General features: G+C 41.4%; 1 protein-coding gene across 2 annotated transcripts in view; it reads left to right on the forward strand.

Moving 5' to 3' along the window:
• The window catches only part of LOC120860482 (HEAT repeat-containing protein 1-like), a 51,817-nt gene that overhangs the window by 20,860 nt on the left and 6,449 nt on the right, over positions 1–24,508 (forward strand). For both annotated transcript variants that reach the window (XM_040236299.1, XM_040236300.1), the window contains 20 exons: positions 1,584–1,767; positions 1,916–2,052; positions 3,041–3,233; positions 6,911–7,080; positions 7,472–7,630; positions 9,843–10,085; positions 10,346–10,477; positions 11,299–11,402; positions 11,542–11,685; positions 12,308–12,426; positions 12,521–12,642; positions 14,355–14,483; positions 15,883–16,113; positions 16,837–16,963; positions 18,191–18,351; positions 20,831–20,877; positions 20,983–21,106; positions 21,721–21,861; positions 22,364–22,653; positions 23,619–23,769. In XM_040236299.1, coding sequence (XP_040092233.1) covers positions 1,584–1,767; positions 1,916–2,052; positions 3,041–3,233; positions 6,911–7,080; positions 7,472–7,630; positions 9,843–10,085; positions 10,346–10,477; positions 11,299–11,402; positions 11,542–11,685; positions 12,308–12,426; positions 12,521–12,642; positions 14,355–14,483; positions 15,883–16,113; positions 16,837–16,963; positions 18,191–18,351; positions 20,831–20,877; positions 20,983–21,106; positions 21,721–21,861; positions 22,364–22,653; positions 23,619–23,769 — 3,108 coding nt within the window. The remainder of the gene's footprint in view (positions 1–1,583; positions 1,768–1,915; positions 2,053–3,040; positions 3,234–6,910; positions 7,081–7,471; positions 7,631–9,842; positions 10,086–10,345; positions 10,478–11,298; positions 11,403–11,541; positions 11,686–12,307; positions 12,427–12,520; positions 12,643–14,354; positions 14,484–15,882; positions 16,114–16,836; positions 16,964–18,190; positions 18,352–20,830; positions 20,878–20,982; positions 21,107–21,720; positions 21,862–22,363; positions 22,654–23,618; positions 23,770–24,508) is intronic.

Raw genomic sequence — 24,508 nt, forward strand, 5'->3', positions numbered from 1 at the left:
TCTCTGGAGAGTCGAGTGTTGAGACTACTTTGTCAATCACAGTAGAACTGAAAATTGGAGGCTGAGATGCTGAGTCTTTGGATTCTAGGAGTAGAATATGAAGTGGCCTTTTGTAGTAGTAGGTAATGAATTAGGCGCTCTCTTCCTTTTGCAGGAAATGTGATTGAGTAGTGGGATTTCAGGTTTGCGGTGTTTGTGTCTGATAATTGACTCTACTCTGTTATCTCTATTGGGCCATTTTCCGAGTTATACTTAACTACATCTAGTGATAAGGAATTCACTAGATACATTACTGTTTGAATAACATTGTTTTGTTCTGTTGTTTACTAAAACAGATCTTTTGTATTATTTTTATTTGGATTTTGCGAGCATATGATTATCTTTGACAGTCTTACATATTGATATTCTTACCTACTACCGCACCTTGAGGTTGCAGATTTCTTTCTTTTAATATCTGCCATAAATAGCGTCTCACAGTAGTGTCATCTTTATTTCTTGGGTTCCTTGTTGCAGGAGTTGCTCAAGAAGTATCGTGTTTTTCACATTCATTTGTACCCTTAGGATTTTATAAGTTCTATCACAGCCATTATAGCTAAATTTTTGTAAACTTTATAGAAATGAATCTTCATATTTTAAAAAAGTGGCCCAGGGAATTCCCTGGTGGTCTCGTGGCTAGGACTCTGCACTTTCACTGCTGGGGCCCAGGTTTGATCCCTGTCGGGAAGTTAAGATCCCACAAGCCATGAGGCTCAGCCAAAAACAATTAAAAAAATAAAACATAGTTCAGATGAGCCCTTTTTAACTTCTTTCTTTATTTTTTTGAATGCATGGTGACCTGGACTCTACTTGTTTTCAGTGATAAAGTATAGACAAATTGAACATTTTATTAATGGATAGATAACATGTTGTTTTATACCTGATATCCTTTCTGAACGTTTTGAGCATCTTTTTGGCTGTAGTAGCACATTGAGCCAATGAATTCCACCACCAGAGCCATTATCTTGAAAGTCTGGCTTTGGGTTATTTTACTTCCAAGTTATTACTCTGCACTTGCCTTGCGGAGTCTCATTTGTCATTTTCCTGCACTGCTTCTCATGCTTCCTGTTGGCATTTTAGTGTAATTCCTATGCACCTTAACTTTATGCTTCTTATTTAGAATCATCTGCAAATCTGGGGATTTGACCATGTATTATTCTTCAGATCAGCAGTAAAAGTGTGAAACGAGAAAAGTCTCTTTAAGGATCTCTTGGAAATGGAATTCCTTATTTTCTGTTTAGAAACATGCTTACCCTTTATTTGATAAAGCATAATTAACAGGAATAACATTTGATTTAGGGATGGGTTTTAAGAAAACACAGATAAAAATGAAGCCACGCTCAACTTATTTGTGTCTTTTCTTGTGAATAATGATGGTTAGATGTCTTAAAAAATCTGATTAAAACAACTAATGTCCCTACCCAAATACATGTATAGACAAAATTTTTGAAATTACACAATTGTACAGCCATTGCAGTCCATCTCTATAACTCATGTTCGGGACACCTTTGAATTAGTGCTGTTTTTGTTTTGCTTTAACATTTCAGGAGATCTCCCCAGAATGGCATTTTGAGTTGATGATGGACAGAGGGATACCGTTGGAGCTGTGGGCACATTACGTAAAACAGCTCAACACTGCCCAGCGGATTGACGTGGAGGACTCGGTGTTACTCTTGTTTTCACTGAAAAATTTTATTCATACTCTAAAGGCTCCTAAATCTTTCCCTAAAGGTAGGACAAGCCGTGAATCCCTTGAGGGTGATACTGTGGAAAACTGAAGTGTTAATTCTACAGTGTTACTTGTCTTGAATGAAAAGTTCCCAGCAGTGTGTTCACAGACGCTTACGCGCCCTTTCCCGTTCTCTTCGCGTCCCCGTAGATGACACATGGTGGAATCCCGAACAGCTGCAAGAAGACAGCAGAGACTACCTGGGTCTGCTCATTGGGCTCTTTGAGACGGTTCTCAGTGGTGCTGATGCCGTTCACTTTCGGGTTCTGATGAAACTTTTCATAAAGGTACCAGGTCATCTTTTTCAGACATATTCTTCCCTTGAAGGTGATGTTATAGATTATTTCAGTTTTGGTAGTTTTTAATGAAAAAGAAAGCAGACTTTTAAGCAGTGGAGTATGTGATGATGGAGGCAGGCCGGTAAAGCTGTGCTGAATCATGACAGCAGCCCATAGGTTGGACAGAGACTGACATTGCTGCCGGCCTCCTAAAGTATTAGTCCTGCTCAGGTATTTAATAATCACAACAGCCCAATATATCTGGCTGACTAATGCCATTACCAAAGAGAAACTGTGGTTCAGAGAGGCAGTTTAGGATGTGCAGAGCCACTCAGTAGAGAGATTTCATCCCAGCACCATGACCTCCATGCTGCCAGGCCCAGTGGTCAGTTCTTTATCCTGTCTTAACCTCTAAACAGCGTGTGACACAGTCGACATGGGTCACTCCGCCCTTAAAGTACTTTCTCAGTGAGGCTTCCTAACATCATTCTTGTCTGGGTTGTCTGCTTGGTGACCTCATCCTTTTCATTGTTTGAGCCCAAAATTATAGAGAAGTCCTCTGAATATCACTGCCAGTAAGTCCTTTGAACTCATCTATATCCTTCCCAGTGGGTTAAAGTACCCAGCAGAGATGAATTTTAAAGTAACTAGACAAAGCAAAACATTGCAATAAATTATTTTTTGTAATTGTACACTAGAGGAAATTAGTGTACAAATTGGAACCAACTTACTTGAGTAAAGGGCTTCCCTAGTGGCTCAGATGGTAAAGAGTCTGCCTGCAATGCAGGAGTCCCAGGGTCAGTCCCTGGGTCGGAAAGGTCCTGTGGAGGAGGGAGTGGCTACCCACTCCAGTCTTCTTGCCTGGAGAGTCCCTCGGACAGAGGAACCTGGCGGGCTACAGTCCATGGGGTCGTGAAGAGCCAGACACGATTGAGCAACTAACACTTTACATACTATTTGAGTAAAGTTAACTTCACTATCTTTTTTTTTTTTTTAGGTACATTTAGAAGATGTTTTTCAGTTATTCAAGTTCTTTTCTGTTTTATGGACCTATGGTTCTAGCCTTTCAGATCCACTCAACTGCAGAGTAACAGCAGCGCTGCAGACGCAAGCTCTTTATGTGGGCTGTGCCCTGCTCTCTTCTCAGAAGGCGCAGTGTAAACATCAGCTGGCATCTGCGTCTTCTCCAGGTACTACAAGTAGCCTTGTCCTGTTTCGTCATGACCAGCTGGTCATGCTTTCTCTGTGTGAGATGCGTGAAGGTTGTGGTTTGGAGAATTTGTTGTTATTAGTGTGAGTGCACTCTCTCCCTCTCTCTCTCTCGTGTGTGTGTGTGTGTAGGCTGTTTGTGGTTACTTTTATATTGCTTTTAAGTTCTAAATATGAATTGCAAAATCTTGCCAAAACAGATAACAAAAATGGTAGGTCATTAATTTGGGGTTTTTACTATCCAACTGTTCATTTTTTGAGTAGTAACAGGCTATCTAGGGAAACCAAACCATCTTAATACAATTCAGCATTTAACTGATTGATTGTATAAAACTGGTCTCCATTCAGGCAGCCCTTCTGGATTTCTCTCTTTTATCTGGTATAAAGTAATTTTCAGGTTGGGCACTCAGTAATGAAACAGACAAAAATAAAACTTATGTTTTTTATAAGTGAAATTATAAATTTTGCAAAACATGCAGAATTTCATAAAGTTGATGTGAATATGATTTTGAGAAGTGGATTGACTTATAAAGTTATTGACAAATGAGAGGATCTCGCAGACCCCATAGTGACTGAAGGTGAGAAAGTCGATGAGGATGATGGAATTGTTTTAGTATGAGAGGAAGAAGAGTGGCCCGTGTGAAATCTGAGCATGCTCTTGATTTTGTCTTCCCAGATCACTCTTTATAAGTGGTCTGTGAAAGCAAAGTGAATGATCCTACATTTTCCTCAGAACAATTTCTCAGTATTTTATTAGCTCCTTGAAAGAGGACATAATTATGATTGTAATCAAAATTTTGTTATATGTGAGATAGATACAATTTCAAGTTTTACTTGCAGAGTTAATCCCATGAATGTAATTCTTCTTCCACTGCTTACTACAAAATTGCAGTCCTCTTTTTAAATAGGTTTACTTTTTTTTTATGTTTTGGCTCTCCGTATCTTTACTGTTGCATGCAGGCTTTCTCGAGTTGTGATGAGCAGGGGCTACTCTAGTTTTGATGCATAGGCTTCTCGTTGTGGTGGTTTTTCTTGTTGGGCACAGGCTCTAGGGTGCTCCAGCTTCAGGAGTTGTGGTACACAGGCTTAGTTGCCTTTTGGCATGTGGAGTCTTCTCAGACCAGGGGTCAAACCCATGTCCCCTGTATTGGCAGGTGGGTTCTAGACCACCAGAAAGTCCTGGATTTACTTTTAAAAAGATGTATTTAGGTTTTTTGGATGTGAACTTCCTGCCCATTTCTTAAACTTATTCATTGAATACACTGCAAGCATCTTTCTATATTAATATATATAATTATATATTTTTTAAATGTCTGCAGAATATTTTATATGGCGATATGCCATATTTTATGAAAATAGTTATCCACTGTTAAACTTGTGAGTTTTTAAAAAAAAGTCACAAGTAGTTATATTTTCTACTTAGGTATGAAATGTGCTATCCTTTAGCATCAAAGGCAGTGGCTTCTCAGGGCCATGCCTCTTTGTGGGCAGCACAATGGACCTAACGTTTCCTGTGGCCTTGCAGCAAGATGAGCTCCCTTCATATGCTTTCTGTCACCTCCCCCTTCCTAAAGTACTGTTGCATTTATGCTCCCTAGACATGTCACAGGACTGTTAAAAACAGGAGAGGTGCGTTCCATTCTGCCTGAAAGCTCAAGGACCACTAGCGTTGCCTAGGCCCAGATAGAGGACGCTTGCTCATTGCACTTGTTCTCAGACCACTCCACTGAGAGTGTGCAGTGAGCTGCTGCTGCTGCTAAGTAGCTTCAGTCGTGTCCGACTCTGCGACCCTATGGACAGCAGCCCACCAGGCTCCTCTGTCCACAGGATTCTCTAGGCAAGAACACTGGAGAGGGTTGCCATTTCCTTCTCTGCAGTGAGCTTCTAGCCATACCTTACCCATAAGGAGTCTTGGCTGGTATTTGTTTTCATATAATTACAAAAAACATGATGTTGTTTAAAAGAAAAAGGACTGGAAATTCTAGCAAATAGATACCTGGGCCTGAAGCTGCCCTTGTGAATTCAGCTTTTCAGCTGTTCATTTCTGGCTTTATTTTGTAAATTAATTTTCTGGAGACCAGGAAAGTCTAACTTTTATATGACCTCAGAAAGGTATGAATACTTGTCATACTGTTTCTTGGCATTCCAGAAGTAATATATATAGAATGGATCATTTCTAGCAAGATAAAAATTACCAAAATTTGCCCCAGTAATTAGCATGGAATAAAGCATAAATAACTATTATAAAAGGAATTTAGTTCTCCTTATCCTAGAGACTTCTCTTCCAAAAAACCCTGATTCAGTTGCTTTCACAGATTCATTTTACCAGATCCTTGAAGACAGTTTATTTCAATGTTGTTGAGCTGGGCAGGGCATAGAATGAAGGAAAGCTTCCAGATTTTGTTTAAAACCAGCACAACATGCTGACAGACAAAAGGCGATGGGTGCTTTGAATAATAATGTAACAGTTCTAAATAAAATATTTGTTGGGTCCAGGAGCATTATTTTAGAGAATAAACATTTCCCCAAAGTTCATTCCAGCAGGACAAAATTGGTTCAAAACTAGGAACTCTTATGTAATTGGCTAGAGAAAACTCATATAATCATGTCCAAAGATCTGAAAAGGCATGAGACAAAAATCAGTAACTATTCCTAATTAAGTGACAGCAGAAAAGGAGTAACATGATGAAAATACTTCTCAAATCAGAAGCTAGTATTTTTGCCACATTATTGGGGAAACAGAAACATTCTTGTTAAATTCATCAATTTTACTGAACATGGTTCTAGTTGGCAGAAATAGATGCCTTTCAAATACTAGTGAGATGTATGAATGATAAAGCTGATGTCCAGATCTTTGGGGTTCTTAGGTTGAATATTAAACAGGACATCTGGCTAGTCATTTGGAAATATTAAAGAAGTTTGACTCCAGCCTTATTCCTTAGACAAAAATGTGAGCTGAACTAAAAATTGCACATTAAAAAGAAAACTTAGCTTTAGTGTTAGAAAATGTGGAGTATGTATGATCACTATCTAAATATAGAGGTAGATACTTTTTAAAGAGAGCACCTTTCTAAGCAACATATAAAGCTGGAAGAAAGATTCTTCTGTAAAGCTATAAAGTTTCCATGTCAAAAAGAATGTGAAAGCAAACATCAATTCAGGACAAAATATCTGCCAAGCCTGATGCACGAGTGGGTTATTTCCTCTGCACACTTGCTCAGGGGTGTATGTACAGGACATTTGTTGCAGCAGTTTTAATGCCAAAAGACTAGAAACAGTCTGAACTTTTACTAGGAAGGTACTAGTTTTTAAAAATATGGACAGCACAATCTAGCATTTGTGTACAATTTTAAAAGGCTGTTTAAGTTAGATATGTATGTATCAATAGTGGTATGGGAAACACTCCCAGTATACACTGAGATGTGAGAACAGCTGTGCAGAATAGGACATGTACGTTCTGGTCGCATGTATTTTCAGACAAGCACACCAGTACACATCTAGCATTTCTCTAGGGTAGTGAAATGATTAAACAGTGACTTCAGGGAGGGGGTTTCAGCTGGGAGGAAAGCTTTCATGATGTACCGCTTGATACTGTTGCAACTTTATGCTGTTTCAGTGTTTTCAATCCTTACTTAAATGTTTTTCCCTTTGGTTTTAGTGGTGATATCTCTACTCATTAATCTGGGTAGCCCCATAAAAGAAGTGCGCAGGGCTGCCATTCACTGTCTCCAGGCCCTCAGTGGAGTGGCGTCCCGGTTTCACCTGGTCATAGATCACGTGGTTCCTAAAGCAGAGGAGATCACCTCAGATGCCACCTACGTTGTTCAGGTAAACTCAGTGGCAGAGAAGATGGAGTGTGTGCAGACTGTTGTGGACGCATGAGCCATTCTCCCCTTCGTTGACGTTCTGCTTTGCAGGGCATTTGATTAGATAAGTCATTGAATTTAGAAATTGATATGTCAGTATCTGCACATCTTTATCCCCTAATCTTAAAAAGATAGCAGTATCATGTTGCATTTCTGCTGTCTTGTCACTGGCTAAAAGACCAGTGTTGGTAGGAAGCTACCAGATGGGTAGCGATACCATTTTCTATCCAGGTTTCAAGGGGAAATGAAAAATGGTGAGCTGTGTCGCTTCATTTGGGAAAGCATCTTCCCTGAGTAGCACATGGAGCCCCCACCCCCTTTTTTTTAAGCCACTTTTCTTTTTTGTATCCTAGGACTTGGCAACTTTATTTGAGGAACTGCAGAGTGAAAAGAAGCTGAAATCTCATCAGAAGTTATCTGAAACTTTGAAAAACCTCCTTTCTTGTGTGTATAGGTGCCCATCTTATATTACAAAAGATTTGATGAAAGTACTTCAGGGCACCAACAATGAGGTATGTGTCATTTAAGTGGGCTCTATCCATTCCAGGGGATGGTGGTGAAGATTAATTAGTCATGTGTGTACAAGGCTGTGTGAGAGGTACACACATACACACTCAGGTGTGAATAGTTTGATATTAATGTGAGAGAGAGAGGAGCTGAGCTGGAGGAAAAAGATACAGGGTGCAAAAAACAAGCAGTAGTGCATTCCTGTCCATTTTAAAAATTGTGTGTTATCACTGTCTCATCATTAACTTGATGTTAAATGAATTTTAAAATCATAGGGAAAACTGCTGACAATACATTGATGAAAACCAGTTCGTGTTTGTTCTCAGGTGAAAAATCTCCACAAAATAATAATATTTGAACATAAAAGTCTACATATATTTCAAAATTGTTTACTCTTTTTAAAAATATACATGGCTGTACATTTCTGGAGAGGTAACAGGGAGAAACAGAGCTTTCTCTATGAATCCAGGGAAGCCCGTGTTACAAAAGAAAGAGGTTTATGAACCACTTGTGTGATGGTTTGTGCTTGTAAGCCAGAGAAAACTGCTCCTTATCCTTGTGTTCCAAAAACTCCGCTGAACCTTACCAGTCTTGAGACTTGACTGCAAGTTGGAGAAGAGAAGGTTGAAGTAAGAGAGAGCTGTTTAGTCGCTAGGTCAAGTCTGACTCTTGTGACCCTGTGGACTGTAGCCCGCCAGGCTCCTCTGTCCATAGATTTCCCAGGTAAGAATACTGGAGTGGGTTGCCATTTCCGTCTCCAGGGGATCTTTCCAACCCAGAGATCAAACCTGAGTCTCCTGAATTGACAGATGAATTCTTTACCACTGACCCACTAGTGACGGAGAAGGCAGTGGCACTCCACTCCAGTACTCTTGCCTGGAAAATCCCATGGACGGAGGAGCCTGGTGGGCTGCAGTCCATGGGGTCGTGAAGAGTCGGACACGACTGAGCGACTTCACGTTCACTTTTCACTTTCATGCGTTGGAGAAGGAAATGGCAACCCACTCCAGTGTTCTTGCCTGGAGAATCCCAGGGACGGTGGAGCCTGGTGGGCTGCCATCTATGGGGTCGCACAGAGTCGGACACAACTGAAGCGACTTAGCAGCAGCAGCAAGCCACTAGTGAAGCCCAAAAGAGGATAAAATGGAGTAAAAGACATTTCATTATATTGTCCAGGCCAAGAAAATAGATGGCCTGTGTCAGCTCTGTGTCATTCCGGATACAGCTTAAACTAGGAATTGACAGTCTTATTCTATGAAGCAGTGTCCCCAGCTTCTTGGCACCAAGGACTGGTTTTGCGGAAGACAGTTTTTCCACAGAAGGGGTGGTGGGATGGTTTCGGGAAAATTCACGTGCATTACTTTTATTGTGCACTCTCTTTCTGTTTTGTGGCCATCTTGGGATAGTCCGCCTTGACTTTAAGGTTAGGGCTCATGCTCCTGTGAGAATCTAACGCCACCGCTGATCTGACTGTAGGAGAAATTCAGGCGGTAAAGCAAGTGATGGCGAGCAGCTGTAAATACAGATGAAGCTTCACTCACTCGTCTGCTGCTTACCTCCTACGGTGTGGCCCAGTTTCTAATGGGCCACAGCCCAGCCCCGGTCCACAATCCCGGGGTTGGGGATCCCCGCTGTAAAGGACCAAATAATAACTATTTTAGGCCCTGTGGCTGTACAGACTCTGTGGCAGATGCTCTGCTCTGCCATCATATTGCCAGAGCAGCCTTAGACAGTAAGTAAACAGAAGAGTATGCCTTTGATTTTCAACAAAATTTACAAAAACAGATGGTCCTCTGAACATGTCCTGCAGGCCATAATTTGCTGGCTGCTGCTTGAGTTATTGAAGACTTCACATACATAATTTGAATTAATATTAATTATACCAAGCTGGAAATGTGTGGAAAAGCTTAATTTTATTTTTGTAGTCTAAAACTTCCATTTGTATTTCTTGTTTTTAGAAAGCCTTAGAATGCCCACAGATTATTACTGCTGAAAGATTCAGAGCTTTTGATTATTACAGACTGAACTGTCATGAGAGACCTGGGTGCCTTAGTTGGATTAATAGCTGTCCTTATGTCTAAGAGGTCATTACTGTTGGTTTTTTTCTTCTGTGTTAAGCTTCTAGTCTTACAACATATCTTTGGGTGTTTTTGTACAGCAAGGAAAAACTTGCATCAGTATAAATAACTATTTACTAATAAATTTTCCAAACTTTAGCTGGTGCTTTCTCAGCTCTTGTCAATGATTGACCAACTTTTAGAAAAGAGCCAGAAGGAGCCCACAGCTGTCCTGAAAGATGAGGCCATTGCCCTGCATCTCGCTCTGGGAAAGTATAATGAATATTCAGCTTCTCTTTTACATAAGGACCCGAAGAGTCTAGATATATTTTTAAAAGCTGTGCACACAACAAAGGAACTTTGTACGGGAATGCCAACCATTCAGATTACAGCTCTCGAAAAGGTCAGTGATTTCTTTCAGAGATTAAAGCATGTTAAGCTTTTGAAAATTTGTAATGTTTACTTCGAGAAGATAAAATGGTCTGAACATGTTTCAAAGGAATATGATATATTTGACCCATTTTTTCAAAACTGGATGATGTACATGAGTCATTTAAACTGACAAAATGGGGACCAATTTCACATTGTAAGACAATGATGGAAACATCATTTTTAGAATTCAGGTTTGTTCATTGATCTCAATTGCCTTTTTTCTGCCTCTAGATTACGAAGCCATTTTTTGCAGCTATAACAGATGAAAAGGTTCAGCAGAAGCTTTTGTGTGTGTTGTTTGATTTATTGGTGAACTGTAAGAATTCACATTGTTCTCAGACTGTTAGCAGTGTTTTCAAAGGGGTAAGTTGCAAACTTGTCATTTGTTTATTAATTTTATTAATATTTATTCTCTTCCAAGTAATGCCATGTTTAAGTCTTCTTCCTTTTGTAATTCCTTTAGGAAGTCAGATATTCCCATTAGACAGAATCATAGAAAAGTAGGTCATAGAGAAGTGCAAAATCAAAGTTGTAAGTCCTCACTGTTACTTTTATGGTATGAAATATTTAGTTTTGAACGGTAGGGTATGTGTTAGTTTAGGTGTTACTCACCTCCTAGGCAAGAACAGGAAGGAATAGTGACTTGATGTTCAGCAGGGTCACGGATTATTCTACTTAATTTAAGTTGTTTAACGACACATAGAATGGAATTGAGAATCTGCTCATTGGTTTATATGTATGTTAAAACCTAGCTGTAGATCTGAATAACTACCTAATTACCCTGTGTGTTGCTTTGTTGTGCTTTTTAGGGAAACTTTCTTTCACAGAAATACATAATAGCATGGTGAAGTCCTAGTATCCAGATTCTGCAGTTCTCAGAATTACAATATATTTTCTTAGATTTCTAAGAAAATTTGTTCTAAGTGGAACAAATTAAGGTACAGAGCAGTGTGATAATGTGCTCCTGTGTGTGTCTAATCATTATAGAGCTGTTGGTATATGGAAAATTCCCCAAGGAATACATAAGGGGTTGTCAGTGAAGTTTCCCTTTGGGTATTGGACTGGGCTCTAGGGTCATAGGGAGATGTAAAATGGGACAGAGAGCATTGTATCTCTTAAAATCTACGTAAACTGCTCTAATCCCGTGGAATCCTATGATCACCTGTTCCTCCTTAATATTCTAGATTTCTGTTAATGCTGAACAAGTCAGAATAGAACTGGAGCCACCAGAGAAAGCCAAGTCCTTAGGCACAGTTCAGCAGACGAGGAGGCAGAAGATGCAGCCCAAGTAAGCTTTCCCCAGGCCGTGAATGTTTGGGACCATTGTGACTTTTTTGGATGCCCATCAGTGTGGCATAATTGGTTACAATAGTTTGTACTTAACATTGACAGTATTTGCTTTTCTTTTTGTCTTGTCCGGTTCCCAGAAAATCCCAAGATCAAGAATCTGTCCAGGAAGTTGGAGGTTCTTACTGGCAAAGAGTAACCCTCATCCTGGAATTACTGCAGCACAAAAAGAAACTCAAAAATCCTCAGATACTGATACCGACTCTTTTTAACCTGCTGTCGAGGTAATGACACTTGCTTTGATCTGTGCGAGAATAAGATTCTAATTCTTGCCTGTTTTCACACTCTCTTCTTGCTCTGCTAGTCTGTAAAACAATGCAAGTTGAATACTATGGTTGGAAGATTTAAAGAATGGTTATAGGAACCTGTTTGCCAAGGCCTGAAACTAGCCTTCATCCTGTATTGTGTAGTAAATGAGCACTTACCTTGCAGCCTGCTTTCCCGCTTCATGTTCAATACTGTGTCCCTGGGGCATCATGACTTCTGTTTAAGGATGTAGTGTGACACCTGGTGTCTTTTAGCCCTGCATCATTAGATAGCCATAGTGTGTGCCTTGCATGGTGGATGTGTGCTCTCGTCTGAAGAAAAAGTAATTCTCAAGGTTGTCCTCTAAGAAGGTTCAAAATGGGTTGATGGAAAGTTCAGTAGAAAGGAGAGGTAATGTGACGTCAGCACCTGCCTGCAATAGAAGAATCAGCGTTGGAAATCTCACAGTGTTTCTAGACATAATGTTAATATTTTAGCTCTTCCTCATTTAATATATGCTCTAGGCATTGGTCATTACTGCAGAACTGAAACTGTACAACCCCTTCATTTCCCATCGTTTCTCTTCCGGGATTCCTGAAGGTGTTTAGAGCCTTTGCCACCGGAGCAGGGAAGCATGGAATACACCAAACAGTTAATTCTTAGTTGTCTGCTTAACATCTGCCAAAAACTGTCTCCAGAAGGTGGCAGAATACCCAGAGGTGCGTACTTTGTTGGAAGCAAGTGGGGAAGGATTGTCTGCTCTGAGTGTGAATGTACCTACCACTTGGAGACTTTTTATTTCTTGCCCTGTAGACATTCTGGATGAGGAGAAATTCAACGTGGAATTGATAGTCCAGTGCATCCGTGTTTCTGAGATGCCTCAGACCCATCACCATGCCCTTCTGCTCTTGGGTACTGTTGCTGGAATCTTTCCTGTAAGTGTTAATGATTTTAAAGCTTATGCAGGTATTTTTGATGTTTTCTTCCGTGGACATATATAGGCGCACATGGTTGGGATTCTGTGACGTTCTGGATCTTACAGTGCAGGTGGGACTCCCAGGCCTGCCTCTTTAGTTGAGGCAGTGAGCTGGTTGATCTTTCTAAGCTTTGGCTCCGCCTTTTGTAAAGTGTAAAATACAGTAACCTTTATAGAATCGTGAGAGTGGGACTGGATAATTTATGGTTAGCACTTAGCGTGGCACTTGGTGCAAGGTAACTCCAGTAAGTGGACTTTAAAGTGATTTGATTATAAACTACCTCCGTTAAAGAAATCATGTTCCTTATAGAAATAATTCATTTAAAGATTTTTGAAGAGATGGAAATTATTTTCATCTAAGGGCTATGTTCCTAACTGACGATTTTTGGTTCTCCATGAGCTTCTGTGGGTCTCTTAGTCTACTAAAATCATGTGTAAGATTTAATGTGTATAGGATTTTTTTTTTCCCTTGGTATAGAGTCAGTAGTCCTCAAAGGGATTGATAATCCAGAAACAATTAAGAATCATTGATATTTTTCTTTTGTTTTTATTGAAATATAGTTCGTATTGTTACAAAGTCTACCTATTTGAAGTGTGGGATTTAGTGGTTTTAGTTTACTCACAGAGCTGTACAGCTGTCACCATTGTGTATTTCCAGAACACTTTCCTCAGCCTCAGAGAGAAGCCCCGTATGCGTTTGCGTTTGCATTCAGTCCCCACTCCCTTTGCCACCAGCGCCACCACCTCTGGCAGCCACCTATCTGCTCTTCTGTTCTGGACGTTTCCTGTGAATGGAATCATATAATATGTGGCCTTTTTTGTGTCTGACTTTCTGCACTTCGCATGTTTTCAAGGCTAATCCATTTGGAAGCTTGAATCAACACTCCTTTTATGGCTGAGTAGTAAACCGTTGTAGGACTTTTCCTAGTAGCTCAATGGTAAAGAATCCACCAGCAATGCAGGAGACATGGTTCAATCCCTGGGTTGGGACGATCCTCTGGAGGAGGGGATGGCAACCCACTCCAGTATTCTTGCCTGGAGAATCCCATGGGCGGAGGATCCTGGCAGGCTAAGTCCACGGGGCCATAAAGAGTCAGACACAACTTAGAGACTAAACGACAGCAATAACAATAAACCCTTATATGTACGTTATTTTATCTGTTCAGTAATTGATGGACATTTAAGTTGTTTCCACTTTTTATCTGTTCATTAATTGACGTATTTGTTGTTTCCACTTTTTGGCTGTTAATCATGCTGCTGTGAACATTCATATAGGAGGTTTTGTGTGAATGTGTTTTCAGTATTTTCAGTAGGAGTAGAATTGCCAGGTCTATGCGAACTTTAACTTCATGAGAAACTGTCAGGCCATTTTCAAAGTGAGGTCATTTTGTGCCCACCACGCAGTGGCTAGGGGTTCTAATTTGTCCACTCCCTCACAGTTATTACTGTCTGTCTTTTTTTATTATATTCGTCCGAATCGGCGCTTTCTGATTTGGATTTTGCATTTCCCTCATAACTGATGTTGATCATCTTTTCATGTGCTTATCAAGCGTTGATTTGTGAAGAAATGTCTTTGTGCATCATTTATTTTTTTTATTGCTGAGTTGTAATGAACCATTGATATTTGATCTGCTTGAGATGGAAAATGTTGAAACATCTGTTTGCTTTCAGGATAAAGTCCTACACAATATCATGTCTATTTTCACATTCATGGGAGCCAATGTGATGCGCCTAGATGACACTTACAGCTTTCAGGTTATCAACAAGACAGTGAAGATGGTTATTCCAGCCCTTATTCAGGTGAGTTTTCTACCGTCATTGCTGTTATATTTTTTAATTTTTAAGATTTTACATAGCGTGAGATTCAAGTAGTAGTTAATAAATGACATTAAAAGCCTCTCCAGAATGCTCAGGTATCAGTGCCCATTAAATTTTAGAGTGGTGAAGCTAAGGAGTAGTCTTGGAAATAATATCTTTTCCAGAAATATCTATTAACATCCCTAGCTGATTGTCCTGTACTCCAAGGGTATAAACTATACAAGTACCTTAACGTTCTTCTGACAGAGTGAATTTACAGTCAGGGTATATCTCAGGACAGTGCACCAGTTTGATGAGACCCTTAAGTAGGTCTGTGCAGATAGGAAGTTTTAAAGGTACGGTGGCAAAAGTGTTAAGGTACAATTTAACAGACGTTTACCAAGTGTTCTGTGAAACAGTACACAAAGAGATGACCGAGACCTGGTCTCTCTCAGCCTAGTCTCAGGAAGAAGTGAAGACTTTGAAGCTAAAAAATAGCCTTGAAGATGAACAGGCATGGTTATCCACTTGTGTTTTCTCTTTACCTCCACTGTTGTTACTTTCTTTTCTCATGTTATTGACCGTTTCCTCAATGACCATACCGAGCACCTTCTCCTTTTAATCTTGGTGTCAGGTTGGTATTCTTTGTGTCCAGCAAATTAGCCGATGTGGGACACATACATAAAGAGGAAGATAACATTATGCGTTCATGTGATGTATGCCAGTGGGGTAGATAAACACTGAAGAGTTCATTGTGGGGGAGGCCCATATGGGCCAGCATGACCGCAGACTTCCATAAGAAACGCACTTCAAACTGGTATGAAGAGGGTAGGATTTGTTCTCTGAAACAGCTGGCAGTCCCGGCCTGGGGTTGTGCGCAGTGTGTGTGAGGGATGTGGAAAGCAAAGGCCGGTGGAAGTAGGGGCGCTGGGTGAGCTGGCCGTGTCTCTTTCTTCTTTCTTTCAGCAGTTGTCTTTCATGCACCCATACCACGTGGTCAGAATTGTATTCTGAAAGCAGCAGGGGGCTGTTGGCTTTGTACTTCTGCTCTTGTTAGATTATACCATCCTTCTCCAGGCGTAGCTCAAATCCTGTGTGGTTTTTCTGGACACCCCAAGAGCAGCCTTGCTCTCAGGGCCCGTGGTTGGCCCCTGCAGTCTTTTCACGGGAACATGGTGTCTGGCGGAGATGATGTGCCCCCTTCCGGGCAGGGCTCGCATCTTGCACTTTATGGGAATGTAATCTGTACTATTTGAATACCTACTGAGTGGTCTTTGATTGTTAGAATCCCTTTGATAACTGTCTTGGGGGCATATCAGAAGGCCTTTCCGAGTCTACTTAAAGCTTGTCTCATGGTGAGTTGTTGGCTTCTCCTTGCTGTCCCCTGCTTACTGCCCTGCAGTCTGATGGTGGCGACTCTGCCGAAGTCACGAGGAACGTGGAGGACATCGTGGTCAAGATCATTAACGTGTTTGTGGACGCGCTGCCCCACGTGCCCGAGCACAGGCGCCTGCCCGTCCTTGTCCAGCTTGTTGACACGCTGGGTGCAGAGAGGTTCCTCTGGGTTCTCCTGGTCCTGCTCTTTGAACAGTACGTCACTAAAACCGTGCTGGCGGCCGCCTGTGGAGAAAAGGTCAGAGTGCAGAGTGGGGTGACAAGAGAAAATGGGAGGTGTTTCACATAGATTTTGCATTACTTTTCACTTTAAACTTGTGGCTGGTGATGCGTAATCCGCATGAGCTCAGAAGTGCTTTTAAAGGCATTGTTTATATTCTTTGGACCTACTTCCAGAGCCTGAGGCACTGAATATCCTTGGGAGTAACAGGACTTCTCCTGAGGGTGACTGGAATTTAAGAAACAATTGGTGCCATGCTGCGTGGGTCTGTTTTAAGCCCAACAGCATAGGGCTGTACGGGAATTAAACTGTATCTTATTTCACGGGGCAGGGGAGGAGAGTCTGTGTTATAGAGGCCAGTGAGACGCAGGTAACTGTTTTGAAGAGCCCTGTTGAGAGAGATGATGGGGGACTTCCAGGTCCAAGGCTGTTTCTAAATGACTTCTTAGACAGTGGGATCCAGGAATAGATCTAGAACCTGTGTTAGGTAATTCAGTTCTACCAGAAATCATAATGCAGTTTATCCTGGACTTAAACCTCTTAATTCTTGTAAGTTGGCTTTACTATGTAAGGAGCTCACTATCTGATTCTTCTAGTCATACACATGACCATCCTTATGGTCAGTGTGGAGTGGCTTTGTCTGCTGAGAAGTATTTTTAAAATGTTTCCCTTATTTGTACTTGTTAAGTAATATAAATTGGAGAGGTACGGTTTTATTACTTCTTTCTCTCCTCTACGCAGGATGCTATTTTAGAGGCAGACACTGAATTTTGGATTTCTGTCTGTTGTGAGTTTAGTGTCCAACATCAAATCCAAAGCTTGATGACTATCCTTGAGTACTTACTGAAGCTGCCAGAGGACAAAGAAGGTAGGTGTAAGTCAGATGTTAATTATTGTTTGATCTGGAAGCTTGAGAGAAGCAGGAGACGATGCACTGTATCCTCAGAACCCATGGCATGTCTTTAGAAGGCTTTTTTAGAGGAAGTCGGTCATTTCTATGGCTGTCACCTTCTCAGATCTTTGTAGGAAACGGTAAGTAGGATTTCTACCTGCCATTCCTCAAACATTGGTTTTTATGTCTCTGTGCTGGTATGTGGGCTGTGGAGTGTTCTGAGTGGGATGAATTATAGTAAAAAGACAGCAAGTTAGTAGGACCTTATTAGCTGTATCTTGGCTTTCCATTAAAATGCGAGCCATGTGTGGTGACAGGCTAAGTACAACAAAGCCTGAATTTTGATTCACCCTCTAGGACAGTGATTTGTAAGTGCCCCCCAGTAGACACATACCCCTTTTATATTCGATACATTTGAGTGTGGAATTTTAGAGTTTAAGGACAAACGTCCTCAACTTTTAGGTTTAAATGTTTAAGGGGAGGGATGACCCTCTTTCAGTCTGCTGTGGGCCATCAAAGTACATGCCTCTGTAGCTTCAGAAATGAGGCATGGAGTCAGTTTAGACTCTTTTTGCAATATCTTTGTCTTCCATTTGTTTGTCTCAGTTACCTTGTTTTTGTTTGTTTGCTTTTGTCTTACATACTCTGTTCTCAGGGCTGTTGGATATTTTATTTGTAAATACATCTTTCACTAGTTTAGAAGAGGAAAAAGTGGATATGACAAATAATATATATGTGTGTGTGTGTGTGTGTTATAATACATATATATATGTATTATAATACATGTATTATAACACGTGTATATATATGTATTATAGGGCTTCCCTGGTAGCTCAGACAGTGAAGAATCTGGCTGCAATGCAGGAGGCTCAGGCTTGATCCTTGGGTTGGGAAGATCCCTGGGAGAAGGGAATGCTCTAATACCCACTCCAGTATTCCTGCCTGGAGAATTCTGTGGGCAGAGGAACCTGGCAGGTTACAGCCCGTGGCGTGGCAAAGAGTCAGACATGACTGAGCAACTAACACTTCCACTTTCTTTTCATGTATATTATATGGATATGTTTAGTAATATACATGTATTTTATGCATAACAGAGTTCTCTCTAAAACTTGTATGCATTTATCATGCTCACTAATATCTGTATCTATACACAAATATCAGGTCGAAGATGAGTGAGGTCACTTGTTCGTTGTTCTTTTTCAGAAACCATTCCCAAGTCAGTATCTAACAAGAGCGAATCACAAGAAGAAATGCTGCAGGTCTTTAACATAGATGCTCACACCAGCAAGCAGCTGCGGCATTTTAAATTTCTGTCTGTGTCCTTCATGTCTCAGCTCCTGGCTTCCAACAATTTTATCAGAAAGGTGAGATGTTCTTTAAATGTGTTTATGATATAATTTTGCTTTTCCTGAAGAAAGTGTGATTTAGGCTAGTAAAAATAGCTTGGCAAGTCTCTCATGAAAACATGAGGCATGCCTATAATAGAAAACAAATAGTGCTATTCACTTCAACATGAACATGTGTTGGGCATGACCTACTAAGATTGTATATGCATAAACCCTGTGGCTCAGCAGTTCTATCCTCAAATGGTACATTGAAAAGGATGTTAATGGTAGTGTTATTGATGGTGCCAGGACTGGGAACAGTCCAAGTGTCCATCAGCAGCCAAGTGGATAAAGTGTCTGTCATCGTCACTGGACGTGGGTGAACCTCACTGACACACTGTTGACACTCATCAGTGTAACTTCGAAGGAAAGAAGGCAGAAAGAATGCATCCTGTGGCTCCTGTCGTATTAAGTTCAAAAACAGGCAAAACACACTTGTGGTTTTAGAAGTAACAACGGTGTCTGTCTTTGGAAGGAGGAGAGGGCAGGAGTCAGGGTCAGGTAGGGGAGGAATTCTGAGGTGCCGATAATACGCTGTTTCTTTACCACGTATAGTGAGCTCTGCACACACTGTTTATGCACCTTTCTGTTTGTGTGCTAAACTTTAAACGACGAGAGAGAAAGAAGTACATATGGAAACGAAGACAGGAAGAAACAGGAGTCAGGGTCACGACCGGGAACACAAGAATGGCTGAGCGTTTGAGTATCTCTGTCCTTATAATGCATGAACTGATCGAGAGGAAATCTGTGATCACTGAAGGATTCAGACAAACAGCTTAGTGAATTCTGTACTTACTCATGACTGAAGGACAGTGATCGTCAGCATCATGAGGTCAGTGGAACTCCTTGGCCTGATAAAGACAGGGTTTATACCACACTTCATCCTGAGTCCTGAATGTGTGCCCGTCAGAGCTTGCAACAAGGGTGCCCTGGGTCACTGTTCACACTCAGCTAAAGGAAAGAAGTGTAAGAATCAGAAAAGGACTAGACAAACTTGCTCAACTAGTAATTAGCTAAGCAAGCTTGCTTGAGAGTGACCAGTGTAGAACTGCTTGTGTCAAGCAGAGTCGAGGACGGTGGTGGTGCCTGATGATGCGAGTGGATCAGTGTGACTGGACATCAGCTGGCCACACCCACGTGATGTAAGAAGCACTTCCCATGTCAGGCAGCACCGTGTGACGGTGGGGAGAGAAGTGTGTGAGACCTAGGTCTGGTATGATTTGTGCCAGGTAGGGGGGAAAGGCTCACGTCACATATAAAGTTAGATTAAACAAAAGGTAGATTAAAAACTTCAGTGTGAAAAGGAGTGCTTGACACTTGGAGAAGAAAATCAAAGAAAACATAACCAGAGGATGGAGAAGAATTTCTTAAAAACTTCAATAAAAAGCCACCATAAGCAAAATGAAAAGAAAACCACAGACTAAGACAAGATTATTGCTGTTTATAAGTCAGGAGGCATCCGTTTCTGTTAGAACAGTTGGCAAGCAATACGAATTCACGGAAGAGGAATCTCAAATGGCCAGTGAGATGAAACAGCCTCCTTAGTAAGAAGGAAAATGCAGATTAAAGGGGATGCCACTGTGATGTTATCAAACGGGCAGCAATTTTAAAGTTGTTAATACAGGAAGCCGCAAGGCTGTGGGACACGGTCCTTGTTCTGTGCGGTGTTGGGTAGTGGGACTCGGTCGGTACTGCCACTTCAGGAAGCGCTGGGCAGTGGCCAGTCAAGGTGAGGATGTTGTCCCCTTTGATCTAGGAATTCCCTTTCTCTACAAAAACTTGGCTAGATGCTCAAGGAGAAAGGTTCTTTTTAGCACCTTTACTAAAGGAAAAAAAGGATGAGGGGGGTGACATAAACTACATATCCACAAAGAGAGGTGAATGAATAGGTTGCGATACATCAGGAGGAATAGTGTGTGCAGGTAAAATAAGTGAACTAGAGCAACACGAGTCACTTAGAGAGACCCCCCAAAATCGAGTGTCATCAAGGAAAGCGTGGTGCTGCCTGGTATGCACTCTCTAATGACATTTCACTGCAGGTTGAAGTCTGTGGGGCTCGGGGTGGGAGGAGATTGGGATTAGAGAGCATAAAGTGGGGACTGCAGCTGTACCCTTCATGTTTATTAACATCTTAAAATTAGGTACAAGCCTCACAAAAGATTAACATTTCAGAAAATTAATAGGTAAGTGTTAAATCATTTGCTGTATTTTTCTGAATCTTTGTAGTACTTTATAGATAATATCTATAAAATGTAATCAAAGTAAATTAAGGGAAGTGGAGTTAATACAGTAAGATGGGGGTGATTTGGACCTGATTAAGTTGTAATATCAGAAAACACTGGGGAGTGAGTTGAAGAATTTCTGAAGTTTCATTTCACTTACTTCAGTGATTTTTCATCACTGACTTCCATATTGTTCTAATGAACATATGTCCATATTGTTGTTCTTTAAAAATCAGGTAGTTGAAAGTGGCGGTCCTCAGGTGTTGACAGGCCTGGAACAGAGGTATATTCCCTTTCTTTCTTTAATTTGTATTTGGAAATAATTTCAAACTTTTAATCAGAAAGCTGGAAGAAGTTAAAACTCTGACACGAGTCTCCTGTGTTCCAGGTTGCTAGAAACAGTTCTTGGCTACATCAATGCTGTAGCACAGTCCATGGAGAGAAATGCAGACAAGCTAACTGGGAAGTTCTGGAGAGCGCTGCTCAGTAAAGCTTACGACTTGCTGGACAAGGTGGGCGTTTATTCTCTCCATCTTCTGTGTTTTGTTGCCGTGCTATGTCATTGTTAAGTTCTTTATCAGAAAGTTTTACTTTAAGAATAAAGTTAGTGATACCTTCTCTTAATAGAATGCAGCTCAGATTTTTCTTGGAAAAGAATTTGATGCCTGGAGATCATTTTATCTGAAAAACAGTTGCTTACCTACTGATTATGAGATCGTGTATCTCAGTAAATTTAAAGCATTAGCTTTAAATGTTGAGTCATATCCTACTGTATGACGGTCCAGTTTATTCAAGTGGAATAAATGATAACCTATTAGACGGGGTGTATAGTTCACCAGTAAAATCACTGGCCAGGACCACTGTTTACCATTGAGCTGAATTGCTTATCTATGTGGCATTGAGCAGTTAGCTTAATGATAGCATCCTCTTTTGTTGTTGTGTGTTTGATAAATCTGGTTAGTCTTGCCTCCCTGAAACGTGAGTATAAGAACTAGATAAGAATTGGTGTGTGAAAATGCCTCATATTTTGAAGGTGTGCAGTGAGTGGAAGTCTGTCTTAAATGATTCATCTTCCCTTTTGTATTTTATATTTTCCTCTTTTGTTAAATGTGAAACTGCTGTGTAGGTCAATGCCTTGCTGCCCACAGAAACCTTCATCCCTGTGATCAGAGGACTGCTAGAGAACCCACTGCCGTCTGTTCGCCGGAAAGCTTTGGATCTTTTGAACAACAAGCTACAGCAGAAAACCTCCTGGAAGAAGAAAATTGTAAGTGAAGACTGTACTAGAGACCCATTACCCATTCCTTGCTTTATCAGAGCTGCATTCAACTCCTTGTAGTTTCTCTGACGGTACAATTTAAATAAGTATGTTATTATCCAATAATGTTGTGATGCCTGTGTGTTTAAATGGGATGTTAACTCTGGTAGGAGCACTATATATGTGTTATAAGAGCTATTCGAGTGGAATTGGAACTAAATGGAATTCTTGCTTAATATTGACCACATGTTGCCTTAACTTTAGCATGATTCTAGTCGTTTCACTCCAAACTGGTAGGGTGCTTTATATAAATACAGAATTGATTGCAAGCACATGCATTCATTTATTCATAAGTAACACAGGTGGGGAAATGGTTGCTTGTATATCATCATATGGCTTAGGACTTCTTGGTCTGATCTCTGTTTAAGCAATCTCAAGCAGTAAAAATGGACAGAAGACTAGCATTTCTTTGCAGCTTTAATTGTTTGGGAATTCTGGCTGTCTTCCTCAGATTCACCATTTCCTCGACCTGGTCCCCGTCCTTGTGGCCATGGTGAAGCATAAAAGAAAGACGTTAGAAGACCATCCAATAAACAGACAGACGGCTCTGTACACCTTAAAGCTCTTATGCAAGAATTTCGGTGCAGAAAATCCAGAGCCTTTCGTCCCGGTGCTGAACACCACTGTGAGGTTGATTGCTCTGGGTGCAAAGGAGGAGAAGAACGTCCTGGGCAGTGCCCTGCTCTGCGTGGCTGAAGTGGTCTCCACCCTGGAAGCCCTGGCCATCCCTCAGCTCCCCAGGTACGCGAGGGGACCTGGGGCAGGACCGCCGTACAAGGTTTCTGCTACCAACTGGGAAGTAAAACCTTAGTGACTTTTTTTTTTGCCCGTTAGTAGAAGTTTCGTAAAATTCGATTTGTTGGAGAGGTGATCTTTTCTTCAAACTGGAAAACAGCATTCTCATTTACCTTTATGATGTGCGTTGCCGCAGGTTTTGCTCCCCGTGGACCAGCAGTCCTAGGAAGCAGTGGTGGCAGCACCATCTCATGGAGGAGCCCTTCCATGGTCAGGCCTCGACTGGCCCATGCCGGCCACGCCGGAAGTGGCCACTCCTGGCTGTCTCGCTGGCTCCGGTATCTGCTGGCCATGCAGCCTTGCCAGGGTTACTTAGCCTGTAGAGCTTTGCCACCTACAAACCGAGACAGTGCCTATCTCATGGGGTAATGATGGGGTAATGATGGGGCAGTGCATGCAAGGCTTTTTTTTTTTAGATTAAAAAATTCTTTTTATTGCATAGACTGCTATTTTCAGAAAATACAGTAAAAACAACTAGAAAAATGAAATAACACAGGCACACAAAATTTCTTATGACTGTTAGAATCACAAACATAAAGTTACTCTGCCAAACTGCTATAAATGTTTAAGAGCTTGCTCCGTCTCCTTACTTACTGCTTTGTAGACCAGTAACAGGTTTTTTTGTCTTTTTTTTAAAGTTGGAGTACAGTTGCTTCCATGCAAGGCTTTTTTACCTGACATGTAGCAAGTGTTCAGCTGAAAGACATTTTTTAAGTAAAGTGATATTGTGTTGGTACTATGGGCCCTGGGAGAGCTCTTGCTCACATGAAATGTATGGATGTTTCATGGGCTCGGACGTCAGAATGTAAGGGGCACAGACGGCGGTTTGGATTTTTTCAAGGTGACTTCTGTTCCATCTTCCATTCTCTGTTTCTGCTTTAAGTTTTGAAACTTGTGTCCTTTCTTTCCAGCCTGATGCCGCCACTGCTGACAACCATGAGAAGCACCCGCGAGCTGGTCTCGGGTGAGGTCTACCTGCTCAGCGCCCTGGCAGCCCTGCAGAAGGTGGTCGAGACCCTGCCACACTTCATCAGCCCCTACCTGGAGGGGGTCCTGTCTCAGGTGAGTCAGTGACCACAGTAGGGGAAGGGAAACGTTATAGATTCGATCATTATGTTTGTGCCTGAAGCTTTTCGTTTGGCACGGAGACTCATTCTGACAAGATGTGCTGCTGCTTACTAAATGTGTGCCTTTCTTGCTTTCGCTGTCCCTCCAGTTCAGTCGTGACGTTGGTATGGGCGCTGCTTTGTCATGAGGCTCTTTCCTTCTTTGATTTTGCAGGATCTATTTTACTGCTTTCTTTTGCTGTGAGCTCTTTGGACTTGGGCTGATAGAGCTTCTTGTAGAAATGGGCATGCCTGCTTTGTTCCTAACATGAGGGTTTCTTAACCCTAAGGTGTGTCTTTCAGAGTGGAATGCCTGTGCTGCAATTCAGACAGTGGGCCATTGGCATTTCTAGCCAAATGAAAATGCCTGAGAATGGCCCCCGATCTGTTGTGTTGTGTTGATCACTGGCCATTTATGAGGTTAGGAGCCTTAGCTGCTTTGACACAGATGACTTAATGGATTCACATACTTTCTAGCCACACCTTGAAGGTAGACATCATGAAGAAAGGGACGTCTGCATCTGAGCAGCTTTCTAGATTCTTTAGCAAAGAATGTAGCTCTCCTCATGGTCCCTGGATCCTCGTCCTCTTAAGATCACTGTGCTGAGCCCTGCCCTCTGTGTCCTGCCTCCCACCATTAGCCTGCATCCCTGACTCCTCGCTGGAAAGAGGCGTCTGTCCATTTTTTTCTATTT

The sequence above is a fragment of the Oryx dammah genome, unplaced genomic scaffold (genome assembly GCF_014754425.2).
Source record: "Oryx dammah isolate SB20612 unplaced genomic scaffold, SCBI_Odam_1.1 HiC_scaffold_11077, whole genome shotgun sequence".
Lineage (NCBI taxonomy): Eukaryota > Metazoa > Chordata > Mammalia > Artiodactyla > Bovidae > Oryx > Oryx dammah.